The sequence below is a fragment of the Balaenoptera acutorostrata genome, chromosome 15 (genome assembly GCF_949987535.1).
Source record: "Balaenoptera acutorostrata chromosome 15, mBalAcu1.1, whole genome shotgun sequence".
In the NCBI taxonomy this organism is placed as follows: domain Eukaryota; kingdom Metazoa; phylum Chordata; class Mammalia; order Artiodactyla; family Balaenopteridae; genus Balaenoptera; species Balaenoptera acutorostrata.
The window spans coordinates 73,746,626-73,765,451 of record NC_080078.1 but is presented as its reverse complement, the minus strand read 5'-3'; the positions used below and the strand labels follow the sequence as shown (position 1 = coordinate 73,765,451).

At 47.9% G+C, this 18,826-nt stretch overlaps 1 protein-coding gene across 1 annotated transcript in view; it reads left to right on the top strand.

Annotated features, from left to right (window-relative positions):
* Positions 1 to 18,826, top strand: part of JPH2 (junctophilin 2) — a 63,168-nt gene that overhangs the window by 15,095 nt on the left and 29,247 nt on the right. Inside the window, exon 2 of the mRNA XM_057530022.1 lies at positions 8,792 to 9,584. Within this exon, the coding sequence (XP_057386005.1) occupies positions 8,792 to 9,584 (793 nt within the window). The remainder of the gene's footprint in view (positions 1 to 8,791; positions 9,585 to 18,826) is intronic.

Sequence of the window (18,826 nt, the reverse complement as noted above, 5' to 3'; positions counted from 1 at the left end):
TTCCCGAATGCCTGGCTTAGAGCAATCAGGATTTGCCCCTGGATTGCAGACCTTTCTCTGAGTCACATGGGAGGAATACTGGACCCTGGGACAAAAATTAAGGCTCTATTAGCAAAGAGGACAATTGTTGTTGCGTAAGCAACAACCAACAGTAGCTGTACAATACTACCTGCTCTCCTGACCCCACCAGGTTAAACTGATGTGAGCCTTATGGTCATTTCCCAAAGTGGGTTCCGTGGGATACTAACCCTGACAGGTGTTCTGCAAGAAGGGTCTTCTGATTAACTAGCATCACCTCACGGAGACTCACAGTCCCCAGGAGCACTTTAGGGGTTCTGACAAACGCCCACAGGCAGGAAAACTCTCATTTCATTTAACCTCCTCAAACTGTCTTGACTTCAGCATTGTTTTTCTTTTTTTCCGTGATAAAATATATTAACACCAGTTTTGCAGAACACATTTTTGGAGGTCCTGCCTTAATGGATTATTAAGTTATACAGCCAGGAAAATGTTCCACAGGCTATACACCTCCAGTCCGGCTTCTTATGATCAGAACTGGATGAGCAGTACCTACCACGCTGGGAAAATTCCTACAGACCAGGTAGTGGGTAGAGGCCCCAGTGACTCAGGCCACAGGCATCCTTTTCCTGAGAAGGAATGAAAAGTGCAGTTTTGCCCTAACTAAACTCATCCAAAACTTGGATTCACACACCCTATGGGAAAGTCGCACATCAGGGTGCTGGCGTACGGTTACTTGCTTATTTTCCTTGACTTAGTTTTGATTACCCTTTTGGTGTCTTCCTTCCTTTGCTTTCTCTTTGTCAAAGCAAATGTATTCACACTGACGTTTAAAACCGAAGTAGAAGCCCTCTTATCTGATGTCGTCAATACCAAATGCAAGCTGGTTAACTGAATGTTAGTGAGATCAGAGAAAGATTTTTAAAATGATTTATATATCTTATGACATTTATTTTAATTTATATCACATTTACGTATAGTGTATAGATATTCAGTTTTTTTCATTCACTAATCTTTTGATGGCAAAGCTTTTTTTGGAGGGGGAGAGAGACTGTGCTTTGCGGCTTGTGGGATCTAATTCCCCGACCAGGGATCGAACCCGGGCCCTAGGCAGCGAAAGCACAGAGTCCTGACCACTGGACCACCAGGGAATTCCCAGCAAAGACTTTTTTTTTTTTTTTTTTTTAGAGGGTATTGCTAGGTCAGAAAAGACATGCATTTGAATTTTTTTTTTAATTAATTAATTAATTTATTTATTTTTGGCTGTGTTGGGTCTTCGTTTCTGTGCGAGGGTTTTCTCTAGTTGCAGCGAGCGGGGGCCACTCTTCATTGCGGTGCGCGGGCCTCTCACTGTTGCGGCCTCTCTTGTTGCGGAGCACAGGCTCCAGACGCGCAGGCTCAGTAGTTATGGCTCACGGGCCCAGTTGCTCCGCGGCATGTGGGATCTTCCCAGACCAGGGCTCAAACCCGTGTCCCCTGCACTGGCAGGCAGATTCTCAACCACTGCGCCACCAGGGAAGCCCCAAGACTTTTTTTTGATGGCAGTGGAGTTTCTCATTGTCTGTCTTCCATTCCTGTAACGTATCATCTATAATTTCCAGTTTCTGTTGGTTTCTTTAAAATGGATCAAGAAATTAAAGACACTGCAAAGTAGTCCAAGTGTAAAAAACGTCTAGATTTTTATAATTTTGTTCCAACCTTTTATAGCTATCCCATTCATACCAAATTTGAGAGGGATTTTTAAGGAACTGTCTCCCTATGAACATCCAAAAACATTCAGCTTGTTTTCGGAGAAGTAAGACTCTTTTTCTGTACACTCATAGTCCATTGGTTTAGAGAACAAATATTAGTAAATAACAAAATTTCAATAACGAGTACAATGAAGGTAAACAGGTTTAGGAACAGTCTTAAATAAACACACAGTTCCGCATGTGGGAACAGAGGCGTGGATTTGCTAGAGCATAGGCTGCTAGCCAGGCATATCAGGGTGCTAAGGGCATCAGTTAGCAGGTTTTACAACAGAGGAACAGAGCATGTTGGCTAACTGGAGGTCAGTGGAAAACTTTTACAGGATGCATATTAGAATCATCTGAGATGATTTCCAGTATCCACATCAATTAAGTCATAATCTCTGGCCCTGGGGAGTGGATCTTAAACTATAGATGTGGCTTCCAGAAACTCCTCCATCCTGTGTGTTTAGAGGGAGTGGAGGCAGGTCTCACAGATGAGCAGACCCCCAAATGTTCTTCTTCTCAAGGACAGAAGTTCTGCAGCCTGACTCAGGGGTGTCCCCAAACCAGCGAAAGCTGGGCATTCCAGGCCACAAGCCCGCTTTCTTACCAGCACACACACCTAAGCAGAAAACCAGAGCTGGTCTCATTCTCTCCCTCTGAGTTCTCTCTGTCCTTCCTGGCTCCTCTTCATCTTCCCAGTTAATCTCAGTTAATCCTTTGCCAGCTTTTCTGAGCAAAGACTCTGACCTGCCAAAAAACTAGCCTTTATTGAGCACTTGCTGTGTGCTAGCTGTCTCACATAGAGTTCACTTAATCTTTGGTCAACCAACCCTCCCCACTCCACTGCCAACCAAGACCTGGACCGTCATCTCTCTGGACCACACTGCTGGGACTGCTTAACGTTTATTTCTGATGATTGATTAAATCCAGTCTATTGCTGGCACTAGACTCCAAGCCCCTTGAGGGCAGGGACCACGTCTATTTATTCGCACTGCATCCCCAGCACCTAGCCCAGTGAATGCAGGGTGCACTGCAAATACTTGCTGATTCAAAGGAATGAATGAAAAACCATATAAAGTAGGTATCATTACCTCCATGTTATAGGACAACTGAGGCTTACCAGGTTTCAATAACTTATGCATGTTTTAGAACTATCCAGTGTCAGAGTTACGGTTAAAACCCAGGTTATTCCATACTAAACCTGAAGGGGAATTGCAGGAAGAAGGCGAGTGTGACTGGAGAGCCGTTCAAAAAGAGTCAGGAAAGGTGGGCAGGGGCAGCCCACCCCGGGCCTTGTAGGCTGCTGAGGATCTTGGTCCTTACCCTGTGGGCAGTGGGAAGCCCTGTAATGTCTGCAAGTCCCAGTGAGGGGATCATCCCCAAGGGTATTAGGAAGCACTTCCTTACATAGAGGCTCCTCTCAGCCAGAGGGCTGTGGGTGGGTCCTCCTCTCCCTCTTTGGATGCGTTCTTCCTGTCCCCAGAGAGAACTGTCCTGCCTTAGAGAGTCAGGCAGGGGATGGCTCCAGCACTTGGCTCTTCCCCCTTCCCAGGGCCCCATCACTCCCAGCCTCCCCTGGGTGTTTGTGCCTCTTGCCACTTGCTCGTAAGTTTCCTAATATAGCCTGGCCATTTCCTCCCCAGCTGGAGGCCAAGAACCCTTCTCCTGTTGCAATCTCAGTTTTTCCTGGGCTTAAAGTGGCCACGTCAGCCCATCTCACGCCAAATTTAAGCCAAAGGTAGAATGGTTGATTTAATTTCACAAACTTGTCCAATCTAGAGATTAGATGTCTTCTTTCTTTCCTCTGGTTTACCATCTTCTCTGCTCTGTTCTTGCTCACTTCCCCCTTTGATATATGTATTTTTTATTCTTTCTTCTGAGACTCCTGGAAGGAGCACAGCCAGACATGGGTATGAGTTTTGACTCTGTGCATTTATTAGCTGTGTCATCTTCGGTGAGTCTTATAGGAACTATTAAATATCTCTCTGGTCATTTTCGCAGATCTGTTTTCAGATGGATAGAGCAGAAAGAAGAGAAAATAGTTGGAAAGTGCATGCTATTCACTCACTCATTCAAAAAATATTTATTGAGTACCTATTTGATACTGTTCTAGGTACTAAGGATACAACAGTGAGCAAAAAAGAATGGAATCCCTGCCTTTATGGAACTTACATTCCAGTAGGGGAGATGGTTAATAAACAAAAGAAAAAGCAAAATATATGTAATATTAGATATGCTATGAAGGGAAAAAAAAGCAAAGAAGGGAGATAAAAAAAATAAAAACCTTGGGTGGGGGTTATAATTTTAAATAGGGTGGTGAGGGAGTCTTCAGTGAGATGACATTTGAGTAAAGGCTTGAAGATGGTGAGGGAGTGAGCCATGCAGATATCTGGAGGAAGAACATTCTAGGCAGAGCAGACAGCAAATGCAAAGGCCCTGAGGCAGGACCATGGCTAGTGTGCGGGAAGAACAGCAAGGAGGCCTCTGTGGCTAGAGTGAAGTGAGGGAAAGGGGAGAATGGGAGGAGGTGAGGATGGAGGAGTGATGGGGATGAGATCAGGTAGGGCCTTGTGGGTCATTAAGGACTTCAGCTTTTTCTCTGAGTAAGAAGGAGCAGAGCAGTGTCATGATCTGGCTTATTATATTTGAACAGAATCCCCTCTGATAGGTGTGTTAGGGAGATAATGGTGGCTCGGGCTACCATCTAGCAGCAATGGGGGTGGTGAGACGTGGCGAGATTCTAGATTCACTTGGAAAGTAGAGTGGACAGCATTTCCTAATGGATATTTGCAGGACACTGTACTGGGTAGGGGTTATTTTTTCCTTAAAAATTTATTTACAAATTATTCATTTATCAAATCAACTTTATTGAGGGATAATTTCCATGCAATAAAACACATTTTAAGTGCACAGTCTTTTTTTTTTTTGAATTTTTGAATTTTATTTATTTTTTTATACAGCAGGTCCTTATTAGTCATCAATTTTATACACATCAGTGTATACATGTCAATCCCAATTGCCCAATTCATCACACCACCACCCCCCCCCACCCCGAGGTGCACAGTCTTGACAAACGTCTACATCTGTGTAACCACCAGCATAGTCAAGATACAGAACATTTCCATCAACTCAGAAAGTTCCCTTGTGCCCCTGCACAGTGGATCCCCCTTACCCCTCTGGTAACCACAGATCTGTTTTCTATCACCATAGTTTAGTTTTTTCCAGGCTTTCATGTCATTGGAATCATATGATTTGTCTCCGGCTTCATTCCCTTGGCATGTTTTTGAGATCCATCCATGTTGGTGTGTGTTTCAGTAACATGCTACTTTTTATTGCGGACTAGTATTCCATTGTGCGGTTGAGCGCAGTTTGTTTATCCATTTTCCAGTTAATGGACATTTGGGTTGTTTCCATCTTTTGTTGTCTCCCAAAGAAGCCGGAAAACAGGTATTATTTTTCTACTTTCCAGGTAAGGAAATTGAGAATCAGAAGAAGTAGCTCGGTCAAGGTTCCCCAGCTTAGATGGTGCTTGAAACCAGTTTGTCTCTCTCTCTGTGTTTCTTTCTGTCCCTCTGCTTCCCACACAATGTGGCCCCATGTGGATGAGCTTGGAAAATGGAGCATAATAGTTTTCTTTCTGTCTCCTCACATTTTCATCCTTTGTACCACACTCTCATTTCTTTATTCTGTACACTTGCCACATAATCCCACTTCACCAGCTTGAGTGAGACCTCAGTTCAAATCCCAGTTCTGCTTCTTCCTCACTGTGTGACTTTGGGCAAGTCACATAACCTCTCTGAACATCAATCCACCTAAGAAATGGAGAGCATATTTGCATCTTCCTTTGCGAGGTCATGCCCAACGCTCTCATCTCTCTCTGTCTCTCTCCGTTTCTCTTTGGCCCTTTTATAGTTGATATTCTCTGATCATTGGTTTTTTGTGGCTAGTCATTGAAGCCCTGCTGTCCTCTCACCCCTGGCTGTTCCTGCTGCCGTACTGAGGGGCCAGAAGCACCAGACACCCTCCCCAACAAACTGAAGCAGAATTTCAGGTGGCAAGGCCCGGGGATCTGTATTTTATCTTTAGCTTCTCACATGCAGCCAGGATTGAGAACTGTGGGCTCAGAGCATGAGCTTTGGGCATCAGATAGACTTGGGTTTTGATCCTGCTTCCTTGGTCAAGTCTAGTAACTTCTCAGATCATCAACTTCCTCTCCTGTAAATGAGCATCTGCATGAGACGCACCTCACAGGATTGCTGAGAGGTGTAAGTGAATCCCCCGCACTGTACGTGATCCTTGATGGGGTCTCTTCACACACAAAGGGCTGGGGCGGGGTAGGCGTGGGACCCTGAGCTGCAGCAGTCTGTGCTGGGAGGGGCCGGGCCGCGTGGAGTCATGGGGACTCACTATCCTTTGCCTCCAGAGTCGCAGTGCCCCGATTCCTAGAAGCCCAGCATCTCAAAGTGAGGCCAAACCTTAGAGCCTCATCACCAACATGTCATTGACTGATGGGGCAATCGAGCCTGTAAGAAAGGAAGAGAGTCACCCAAGGTCACACAGTGAGATGGTGTTTCTGGACAGGTTCAAGCCAATCAATCAGCAAATATTTCTGGAGCACCTCTATGTGCCAGGCACTGTCCCAGGTGCTGGGGATACATCAGAACAGAAAACAGGAAAGATCCCTGCACCCACAAGGCTTCCATTCTAGCAGGGGAGGAAAAGCAATAAAGCAATAAATATAAATAAATAAGTCATATGGTATGTCAGAAGGTGATAAATGCTATAGAAAAAAAAATAAAAGTAGATCACGGATATCTTGGTGCTTGTGGGGACACAGGCAGATTGTAGTTTTAAATAGGGTGGTCAGGTAGTCCTGAGTGAGCAAAGACTTGAAGGATATAAGGAGGAAAAGAGTTCCTGGCAGAGGGAACAGCCAGTGCAAACGTCCGAATGGGAACATGCCTGTTGGGTTGACCTTAAGAGTCCCTTACCAGCCATCCTGGGTATTTGTTGGCAAGTCATTTGGTTTTTTTGGTTAACCAGGGCAGCACATCAGCTTGTGTCTAAAACAACGGTTCTGAATTTCCCCCCTCACTTCAGTGAACATGTGTCACGCACTGTTCTACATACAAAAGGCACAAAGATGAAGGCAGAGAGATAGCTTTCAGTGGTGCTGCTGCGGAGAGAAAGACCAAGAAGGTAGAACAGCTGTGTGTGTGGGTGAGGGGAGGTGTTGAGTCGGAGATGCTGTGTAACATCTGGGGGCATCCATCTCCAAGGCAACATGTGGAGCTGCAGAGGGGAAGAAGTTGGGGATATATTCGGGAGAATCTGCAGGACACAGATGGCAGTTATAAAAACACCAGATGATGCAATCACCCAGGGAGGATGGGGAGAAGGTTTTGGACGGAGCCCCGGGGAGCACAGCCTGTTAGGATGGGGGTGGAATACGAAGGTATTTTGTCACCTTTGTATCAGCTTGTTCATACAACTCAGGTGACCTCAGACGCTAGCATAACTTTGTAAAATCACAACATCACACATATCTTTTCTTTCTTAGTTTTTCAGCAATATTAACTCATTTAAACCTCCAACAACCCTATGAGGTAAGAGGCAATTGTTACCTGTTTGACGGGTGAGAAAGCTGAGCCTCAGAGAGGTTAAGTCACTTGCCCAAGGTCACACAGCTAGCAAGGGCAGAGGCAGGGTTCGGACCCAGCAGCCTGGCTCCGCAGTCTGTGCTCCTAACCATTACTCTGTGCTGCCTCTCTATTCACATCGTGGCCACATGCACAGATTCTATTTCCCAGGAGATCAGGTATTCACACTCATGGACACGCAAGGCCTTCTTGTTACCAGCTCCCTGTACACGCCATCTTGCGTACATGTCGTCTTATACGGTCTCAGTTTCATTAATGCGCACAACTTCACACACTCGCTCAGCCTCGAGTGTCTCAGATTACTTTGGGCTTTAACACTCAGATGGCCTTGTGTACTCAGACCTCACACATACCCATAATGTCACCTCCACTGGGCACTCACTCCAGTGTGTACACACTGCATCATACACTCATGAGCTCACAGAGTCAAAGGACACCGATAGGCACGCTCCTAACAGTCTTCTCTACCCATGGCCTTGCACAAATACACACTCGCCTGTGCCCTCCAACATTCACACCGCTATGCAAACTCACCGTCTTATCCATTCATGACCTTGGACTTTCACGTCACCTTGCACACTAGGATAACGATGCACACGCATTTAACCTCACATACCGACAGAGCCTTGCCTGCTCACAAGTTTGCACTCTTTGATCCTCTAGCAGTCTTGCACCCTCACTCAACTTTGCCTTTCCTGCATACTTAAGACCTCAAATGCTCTCATAACCTTATATATGTCCCATGCTCACGTGATCTCGGTCACCCTCTGTGCACACACTGCCTTGCACACTCAAGCTTCTACACGCACACTCACAAATGCAATATTCACGCTACCGCACAAACTCACTGTCATACCACTCACGCTCTGGCACATTCATTTGCTCTGTGTGATTCCAAATCTGTGCACACTCACACAGCCTCATCTGCGCACACAACCTCACACTTAAGACGGCCTCACTCAACCTCACCCGATTTCGCACAGTATAGATCCTGGGGCATTCCCACCAACAGAAATATTCACACCGGTCATGCAAACTCCTTCCGGCCTGTCCGCTCGTGTCCTGGCACGCACTCCCGGGGCCCCGCCTTCCCGCACAACTTCACACACTGACACTCGGCGTCACACCACCTCACTCCATCTTGCACGCTCGTGGCCTTGCCACGTTCCCACCGACGGAAATATTCACACCGCCACGCAGACTTCTGGCTTGCACGCCTTTGTTCTCCCACACTCACTCACGCAACCTCACACACTCAGAGCCTCACCGGCTTTGGTCACTCCGCCCTCCCTGCCTCACAACGGCCTGGCCTGCGCCCGCCTCGGCGCCCCCGGGGGCCCCGTCGGGCCGCCCCACTGACCGCCCTCTCCTCGCCCGCAGGGACGTACCAAGGCCAGTTCACCAACGGCATGCGCCACGGCTACGGCGTGCGCCAGAGCGTGCCCTACGGGATGGCCGTGGTGGTGCGCTCGCCGCTGCGCACGTCGCTCTCGTCCCTGCGCAGCGAGCACAGCAACGGCACGGTGGCCCCGGACTCGCCCGCCTCGCCGGCCGCCGACGGCCCCGCGCTGCCCGCGCCCGCCATCCCGCGCGGTGGCTTCGCGCTCAGCCTCCTGGCCAACGCCGAGGCGGCGGCGGCGCGGGCGGCCAAGGGCGGCGGCCTGTTCCAGCGGGGCGCGCTGCTGGGGAAGCTGCGCCGCGCCGAGTCGCGCGCGTCCCTGGGCAGCCAGCGCAGCCGCGTCAGTTTCCTCAAGAGCGACCTCAGCTCGGGCGCCAGCGACGCCGCGTCCACCGCCAGCCTGGGCGAGGGCGCCGAGGGCGCCGACGAGGCCGCGCCCTTCGAGGCGGACATCGACGCCACCACCACAGAGACCTACATGGGCGAGTGGAAGAACGACAAGCGCTCGGGCTTCGGCGTGAGCGAGCGCTCCAGCGGCCTCCGCTACGAGGGCGAGTGGCTGGACAACCTGCGCCACGGCTACGGCTGCACCACGCTGCCCGACGGCCACCGCGAGGAGGGCAAGTACCGCCACAACGTGCTGGTCAAGGGCACCAAGCGCCGCGTGCTGCCGCTCAAGAGCAGCAAGGTCCGCCAGAAGGTGGAGCACAGCGTGGAGGGCGCCCAGCGCGCCGCCGCCATCGCGCGCCAGAAGGCCGAGATCGCCGCCTCCAGGTAGGACCCCGGGGGCGGGCGCAGATGGGCTGTGCCCCACTCGGGGAAGAAATCCGGGGCCAGGGCAACCTAGGAGGCCTTGTTTCGGCTTCTTTCTCCATCAGGGGCTCCTCCATGACTTTATATAGAGGAGTCTATATAGAGGGTTCATTGGAAGTGCTTCGGGATCTCATGTCACCTGTTCACCCATCCATCCATTGTCCAGACATCCATCCATCATCCATCCATCCATCCATACACTCAGTGACTCCCATCCACCCATTCACCCAACCCCTCCCTTCACTTAAACCTTACATTCACCCAACCTTTATAATATCAACGTGAACAACCATCTCTCTACCCACCTATCCACCCCACCCACCCAGCCCCTTAACTTCCTGCTTACTCATTCAACCACCCAGTCACACCCATCCATCCACCCAACCACCCATTCAACCACCCAGTCACCCATCCAACCAACCAGCCATTCATCCACTCACCCAACCTCTCCGTTCACCCAACTCTATCCATCCTGCCACCTCCAGCCGCTCAACCTCTCTAATATCCACCCTGACCACCACCCATCCACCCAATCATCCATCCATTCAACTTCCCATCTTTACACCCACCCCACCATGCAGTCATCCACCCATCCATCCACCAGCCATTCATCCAGCCACCCAGGCACCCATTCAACCACCCATCCATCCCCTCATCCCCAGCACCCACTTTCACTCAACTTCTCCCATCCACTGAACCACCAGCCATCCTATTCAACCATGCATCCATTCACCCAGACACCTTCGTTCACCCAGTTACCTCCATTTATCCAGTCACCCCATTACCCAGTCATGTTTCCATTCACTGAAACAACATCCACTCCCACCCACCTACCCAGTCATCCAACTGTCCATCCATTATGCATCCATCCAACCACCTTCATCACCCAACCATACTTAGATTCAACAATCCATCCACCCTTCCATTCACTAAACCACCTCCACCCACCCATCCGCCAGCCCTGCATCCATCCACCCTACATCCATTCAGTACCTACCCTTTCATCCATATTCAAGGCCCTCTATGTCTTTTTATTGTACTTCAGAAAAAGTTCCAGTGTTGCCTTCAAAGATTTATAACACCTACTGTGTGCATGGCACTATTTTAAGTGGTTTACAAGTATTGACTCATTCAGTCTCCTTAACGGCTTTATAATATTGGTACTATTTTTATTTCCATTTTACAGATGAGCTAAATAAGGCACTGAGAGATAAGGTGACTTGTCCCAAATCACCCAGGTAGCTAGTGGCCAGGTAGTAGGTGGTTCCTCCCCTCCCATCCAGCCTCATTTTCTACCACCCTTTCCTTGGACCGGGATTTTTTTCTCTGTACCCGTCACACTGGCCTTTTATTATCCTTCTCTGGTTCTTCCTGTCAGAAGGCTTTTGTTCCTCCTGGTTCCTTTGCCTGGACTGCTCTTCCTTTCTCTTGCTGCCCCCTTAGTTTCTATTCCTCCTTCAGAGCTCAGCTCAAGCCTGACCCCCATAGAGAGCTGATGAGGCCCAACCCCCCATCACAGGCCACCTCTCACTCAGCTGCATGGATGTCTTCTTAGAACATCTCGCAGTTGCAACTTTATGCAGCTTATGTGATTTTCTTTTAACCTAATACTTATAAAGAGCTTCCTGTGAGCCAGTCACCATTCTGAGGTCTTTACATACATTAACTCATTTAATCTTTACAAGATCGTGAGGCGGTAGGTACTATTATTATTCCCATTTTGCAAACGTGGCTGAGCTGCCGGGGACAGCAGAGCGTGCGGCAGGACAGTGGTGAGAGGTACTAGCCCGTCCCAGTGCCTATAGCAGTCCTGCTGGTGGCTCAGAACGAACTGGGCTGGAGGCTTTCGCCCTGTGGTCTTCAGGATTAAGCAGACCGAGGGCCAAATCTTGGCCCTACCATCTTTTAGCTCAGACCTGGGCACGTCAGTTTGCCCGTCTGAACTTCCGTTTCCCCATCTGCGGTGCCACCATTGCCTAGTTGTATGGGCTTGGCTAAATCAACCTCAGTTGTCTCATTTATAAACATGGGGTTGGTGTGAGAGTTAAGAAACATAGTGCAAGTCCAGTGGTTCACAGCCCTGTCATGGCATGAGTTCCCTTGGAAGCCAACTTTGAGATGGAGATGAGTGTGCAGGAAGTTTACAGGAACCCTCTCAGGATCAACACCCGTGGCGAAGGGAAGGCGGCAGGATTGGGCAGAGGGAGATGCTGGGCTGTAGTGCAGTCTCCACAATGCATCCCCTGACCACAAGGCGCAGCCTGCAGTGGAGATGACCTTCAAAGTTATCCCAAGTGCAAGTGAGGGAGCTGGATCTTTACACCCTCTGCACTGGCTGCAGGCTGACCTCCAGAAAGGGGCATGACCTGGGGCTGGATGGCCCTCCTCAGCCAAGGGCAAGCCCTGGACAGGATTGACAGTGGGCAGCATTCTGAGCAGCTGGGTTGGGGGCAGGGGGAGGGGAGAAATAAATCCTTGGTTCTGAAGGGGAAACTGGGTAGCAGATCACAGTATCTACTACAGTGCTGGACACCTAGCAAGGACTTCATAAATATTACTAGTCATTGTCGTCCTTCGATGAATTCATTTTACAGATGTGGAAACTGAGGCCCAGAGAAGGAAGACAGTATGTTTTAGCCCACCTGACAAGCAAGTGAGAGAACCAGGGCTTCAGCCCCTGGCTTTCTGATTCCAAAGCTTTACCCAGCACGTTTTCCCACTCTAAACTTTGTAAACTTTAAATTGTCACGAACGTATGAGTAGTTAGTAGCATTAAGGCAGAAAGGAGGTATGGGTAATTTTTCTAAGACTTCTTGGTTAGGGGCAGAGCCAGGCTTGTGACCAGGCGATCATATAATTTATTGTCCAAACTTGGACACTTTTATGAGTAAAAGGGGGCACTTTTTAAAAATAACACTTTTATGTTGTACTGATTTTAGATTTACAGAAAAGTTGCAAAGATAGTACAGAGAGTTCCCATATACTCTCCGCCCAGATTCCTCTCATGTTAACTTCTTTCATTACCATAATACATTCATCAAAGCCAACATGCATACCTCACTGTTACCTAAACTCCAGACTTTAAGGTGGTGTCTGCCAGCTTTCTCTGCTGTAAAGTTACCATTTTCCCCTTTCCCTAATTTAATCTTTGGAACACAGACATCAAGTTCAGCCCACACTCAGGACGGAGAAGGGTCTGGAATTAAGCTCTACCTTTTGGAGGGGGAAGTATCCACATACGTTATTTGGAATCCTTCTGTACGGAAGATTTGTCTCTTCTTCCAAATGGAACATTTAAAATTATTATGCCAAGTGTATATAGTTACAACAGGTATAAGCCAGGACTGTCCGGGGCCACCCTGGGACACGGCGGAGCTTAGATGAGGTAAGAGCTGAAGCTCTTGATTTGGAAGACCATGAGTTAGAATTCTGGCTCTTCTACTGAATTGCTATGTGACCTTGCCCAAGTTGCCTCACCACTCTGAACCCTGGATCTTGTTTCTTCCTAGGGTTTTTTGGGGCAGTAGATGAGCTAATGCCTGTAAAATGCCTGGCACAGAGCAGCCAGCAGTAAAAGCAGTCACTGCCATCCTTTAACATGTTCGCTTTTAAAAGTGAGGAAATGGAAGCTTGGAGAGAAGGAGGGATTTCCCCAAGCTCTCCCCTGCTGGGGGCAAACTCTTGCCCCTTTGCTTTCCCTGTCCTTCCTGCCAAGGCTGTGCCCTTGAACATGAAGGTGTTGAGCTGCCTCCAAGAAGGCTGCCAGGCCCACAGCTGGGCACTGAGTCTCTGGAGTGAGAAGGCAGTGCCAGCTTCCTCCACGCGGTGCTACTGGGAGGGGAGTGCAGGGGAGATTTGGATTCCTCATCCTGGATGCCCACGGGGCTGGTGGCATGTGGGGGGCAGCTGCCTGACTCGGTTTAAAACTCAGATTGAATTTCCAATTAAGGTAATCTTTGGGTTAGGAGGAAAAGCAGGGTTGTCTCTCTCCCAGGGGCTTTGGTGAGTAATCGGGCTGCGCAGAACAGAAAGCCTTCCCACCAGCCTTCAGGCCCAGGCGAGCCTAGGGTTTCTGTCTATTGTGGCCTCAGACTCCCTGCCCTGGGCTTACATGGAAGCTATCAGCTCGAAGTCTAGGATCAGGACAGCTTTCCCAGGGAGAAGGGGAAAGCTGAGAAGTCTCATCCCCTAAAATGGGCTATGGATTGAAAATGATTCTAGATCTGTGCTGTCCAATATGATAGCCACCAGCCGTATGTGTGTGTCGAGCTCTTGAAATGTGGCTGATGTGAATTGAAATGTGCTACAAATGTGAAACACACGCTGGCTTTCAAAGACTTAGTAAGAGGGGCTTCCCTGGTGGTGCAGTGGTTAAGAATCTGCCTGCCAATGCAGGGGACAAGGGTTCGAGCCCTGGCCCAGGAAGATCCCACATGCCGCAGAGCAACTAAGCCCGTGTGCCACAACTACTGAAGCCCGTGTGCCTAGAGCCCATGCTCCGCAACAAGAGAAGCCTGCACACCAGAATGAAGAGCAGTCCCCACGTGCCGCAACTAGAGAAAGCCCGTGCGCAGCAACAAAGACCCAACACAGCCAAAAAAAAAAAAGACTTAGTAAGAAAAGAATGTAAAGTAACCTAGTAATAATTTTTTATATTGATTACAGGTTGAAATGATTATATTTTAGATATAGTAGGTTAGAGAAAGTGTATTATTGTAATTAATTTCACTTGTTTCTTTTAAATTTTTTGAATGTGGCTACTAGAAAAGTAAAAAAAAAAATTACATATGTGTCTCATGTTATATTTTTCTTGGACAGTGTTGCTCTAGACCCATTCAGGGCCCTAAGGAAATAGTCCAACTCCTTCACTGACCAGGTGGGGAAACTGAGGTACAGAAAAGGGCAAAGAGATACCCATAGTCACTGAGTGATCAAGGGGGAGCTAGCTTCATGGTTCCTGATTTTGTGACTACGAACTCTTTTTGTGATGCCTTTTAAGGTCATGGATACTGGGCTGTGGAGGGAAGCTGGGATATTTGGGGAGGTGGCTAAACTTTTCTGGTTGTCATGACAACACCCTGATAAATGGCTCCCTTCTGGAAGGAGCACAGGGTGTGGTTCAGAGTGGGGCTTTGGCTCTGCCTCTTGCTGGCTAAATTTCATCTTCTCTCCAGACTTTAATTCTTTCTTGTCTAAAAGGAGAATAATGGTATCTACCTCAAAACATTTTCACAAGGGTTAAATCAGAGACTGTATGTGCAGCACTCAGCACAGGGCTGGAAGCAGGACTCAATGAACGTTAGCTTCTGTTGTCATTGTCTAGGATTCTTGTTGTTATTGTTGTCATGTGCCCCTGCAGCAGAGGCAGGGGCTGGCCTGCAGGAGATCTCAGCTGCCCCAGGGTGTGAGGTTTGGAACATCTCAGGTTTTTGACCAAGGTGGCATCAGTGTGGCCCTGAAAACAGCAGGGCCCCCTGAATTGATCTGTCCTCTGCTCCAACACCTCCCCACCCCCATTTCAAACTACCCCCCCCGCCCCCCCCGCCACACACAGACACACACCCAGATTAACCCTGGAAATTCCCAAGTTGAATGCAGGGTTAGAGTTGGCTTTGTGAGTTGCTGGGAGGTGAATTTCTTGGGTAAGTAGCTAAGAGCTTGGGTTATGGCATTGAACTGACCCAGGTTTGAATCTGGGTTCAGCTACTTACAAGCTGTGTGACCTTAAGCAAGTTACCTCACCTTCCTGTGTCTCACGTTCCCTTTCAGTCAAATGGGAAATTAGAATTATGTTAATTCTCTTTCAAAGTACTGTTGCAGAGAGTAAAAGAGATAGCCCATGTAAATGGATTTTGCTTTGAAGGCATGCAAGGAGATATACGCTGTTACAATGAATCCCGTTATGATGAATCATTTTGTACTGATCTGAGTCTCCCTGAGAATGATATCACCCCAAGGGAAGTCTTCTCTCACAGTCCCTACAACTGTTTCCCAAACTTGCATCTTCTGCATGCCAGAGTCCCAATTTTTGCTATATCCATGTATCACTTCTGCTTTCCAATTTAATCTCTATCTTTAAATCAACTTACTTCAAAATATGTACAATTATTGAAAAGGAAGACTTTTGACTCCCTGTTGAAAGTGAGAGACCCATAGCACGGGAAGTTCTGAAAGCAGAATGATGTTATTCAAGTCTGAGGTCAAACTATTAATGCCAAAGATCCTAATCCTGAAGACTGCTTTCTTTTTGCTAAAAAGAGACATTGACAAGAGATTGACAGGTCTGAGAGACCTGTAGGCACCTGACTGAGGTTTGTCCTTGACCAACAAGAAGAATGGTCTGATGCTATTTCAAGCTGTGACTTCACATCTGCCAATGCCCATTTCCAGCACCTACAGGGTGTGCAGACCATCCTGGGGAAGAGGGTCTGGCCCTAGGCTAGGTCCAGGTAGGTCTAGGTAATTGCCCATGTTCGAGTCTGTTTAATTTTTATTTAACAACAATCCATGTAGTCCTTATTTCTAGGAGCCAGAAGGATTCTAAGTACCTTACATATATTAGCTCACTTAATCCTCAAAACAACCCTATGAGGAAGGTACTATTATTCCCATTTTACAGATGAGGAAACTGAGGCACAGACAGGTTAAGTATCTCAAACAAGGTCATTCCTCTGAGTAATGGCAGAACTGGGAGTTGAGACCCCAGAGCCAGGAGATCTGGTTCTAGAATGGTCTTAACTGTGATCTGACCTTTGGCTGGATTTCTTTCACAAGCATTGATTAGCACTTACCCTGGGCCAGGCTTGTGCTGGGGCATTGGTCACCCAGTGGATCAGCATGGCCAGCATCCTCTGGGGACTCACAGCCTAGTGGCCAAGACAGAATGGGATTTGACACAGTCAGTGGTGGGTTAGAGGGACAAGTGAGCAAAGAGTTACTAACTGCCCCAGAGGTGGTCTGGGAGATTCCCTGCAGGTGATGGGTGACTCTGCTTAGGAGTTTGCAGATGGAGACGAGGGAGAGAAAGGTCATTCCAGGTAAAGCCACAGAGGTAGGAATGTGTGTGGTTTGTTTTGGGAGCCATGAGTCATTGGCAGGGCTGGTGTGGGTGGGGAAAGAGATTAGAGATGAGCCTGGAAGGCAGCCTAGCGCCAGGTGAGGACGGCTTTGAATGCCAGGTTAAGGAGTTTCGAACTTACTATGCAGCAGGCACTGTTCTAAATGCTTAGCTAAATTCACTCATCTAATTCTAACTGTGGCACATAGAGATTGTTAAAACATGCTCCAAGTCACATAGCTAGTAAGTGATAGAACTATAATTCTGGCCCGAGTCTGATCTTACCCAGGACAGTTTCTGCCACTTGAGATACAGTGAACTTCTCTCTTTCCTCTTTTTTCTCTTTTTCTTTTTTTACATTGTTCAGAAAAACATACTTGCTAAAATTTAAGGAAATTCAGAATAATAGAAGATAAAAAGTAATAAAGCCCCTTTTCTACTTCCACCTCTGTTGCACCTCTGAAGTAACCATTGTTAACAGTTCACTTATAGCATCCTTCCGTTTACCTATTCTGGTTTGTGTTTTTTGTTTTTGCTTTCTACAACTGGGACTACCTACATAATGTTCTTCAGCTTGCTTTTAAACTTAATATGTTTTGAGATCTTTTCATCTTATGCACATACTGCCTTAATCTTTTTAACAACTGCATTATATTCCACAGTTTGGATGTACCATGATTTATTTAGCCAGATCTCTCTTGATGGAGATTGAAACCATCTCATGTTTTTACAATTACAAACGAGGCTGCAGTGAACATCCTTGGACCATATTCTTGCTCATGGAGCTGGTTAAAGGGATGGCTCAGCCAGGTGCCTTATCCTATCAGGAATATTTGAGCATCACCGGAATGCATTGGAAATATAATGCCATTAGCCCAGGTCTTTGCAAGGGACTGACTCTTGACATTCATGGTCAAAATGTAAATTCTGTGGTCTCCCCTGACAAGGTCTGTGGTACTCTTGAGTGGATTAACACAAACAAGCAAAAATCCAAATCACCCCTGTCAAAGGTTCCACTGCCCCTCCATATTTGTTTAATATATATTTAAGAATAATTGTTGCAAGGCATGTCAAGTCACTAGCCTGCTGGGGTGCCCCCATGTCTCTGCCTGTCCTTGCTTGCACAGATGGACTTTTATGGATTAAATTCCTAGAAGCGGAATTGCTGAGTCAAAAAGAATGTGCGTTTTAATTATTAGCGGAACCCCAGTTAATCTCCAAAAGGGCTGCACCAAATTTATAACCCCCTTCAACAATGTACAGTTGTGTGAGGGCAGTTTTCCCCACACCATCACCAACACCATGATTATCATTCTTTTGCATCTTTGCCAAATTGTTTGAGGACAGTCAGGTGTTCCATGAACCCAGGGATCACCATCAACTGCCCAGGCCCGCAGAGGCAAAAGTTTTCCCTTGTTCTGTTTCTGGCTCACCTCCAGAGATTCTAGAATATGCGGTTCCATCAGGGGGGATTAAACTCCCAGGGGGTGGCCTCAAAATGTTGGGAAGGCCCCCAGCCCCGGATTCCTGCCCCCCATCACATCCCTCCTTCAAGAATTGCCAGATGGACAAAATCCCTTTGCTCCCAGAGACCAAAGACTGGGACGAATGGAATTTCCTGAGTTGTCAGAGCTGGATTCTCATGATATACATGAGGCAGCTGTGACTCTAAGGCTGGCCTCTGAGCTGAGTGGTCTATGGAGAGAGAAGATCTTGCCTGGGTCCCTGGAGGCAGGGAGATATTCAAACTGTGAGGCAGTGTTTTTGGGGGAGCCAACCCTTCTGAGCTTGGAGAGGGGAGAAGCAGAGAAAAGACAGCATCACTCCCATCAGTCCTCAGAAAAAGCTGGTCAAAGGACATAGCCCAATGTGCTCATTTTACAGATGGAGAAACTGAGGCCTAGAAAGGGACAGCGACCCAGAGAGAGGAGCGTGGCCAGGGGGCAGTATGTGGGAGGCTCTTCTGAAACCTCAGTTGGTGTCGGGGTCACATTTAATAGGTCATCCCGGAAGAGGACAGGTCTCTGGGAGGTAGAAAGGAGCATTTTGTCTCCCCCACCCCTGTAAACTGTGCTTTCAGTCTGACTCCGGAACCTTTCCAGCTTGATATTTCAGCCTAAACAGCAGTCAGAGAACAGACAGGCCA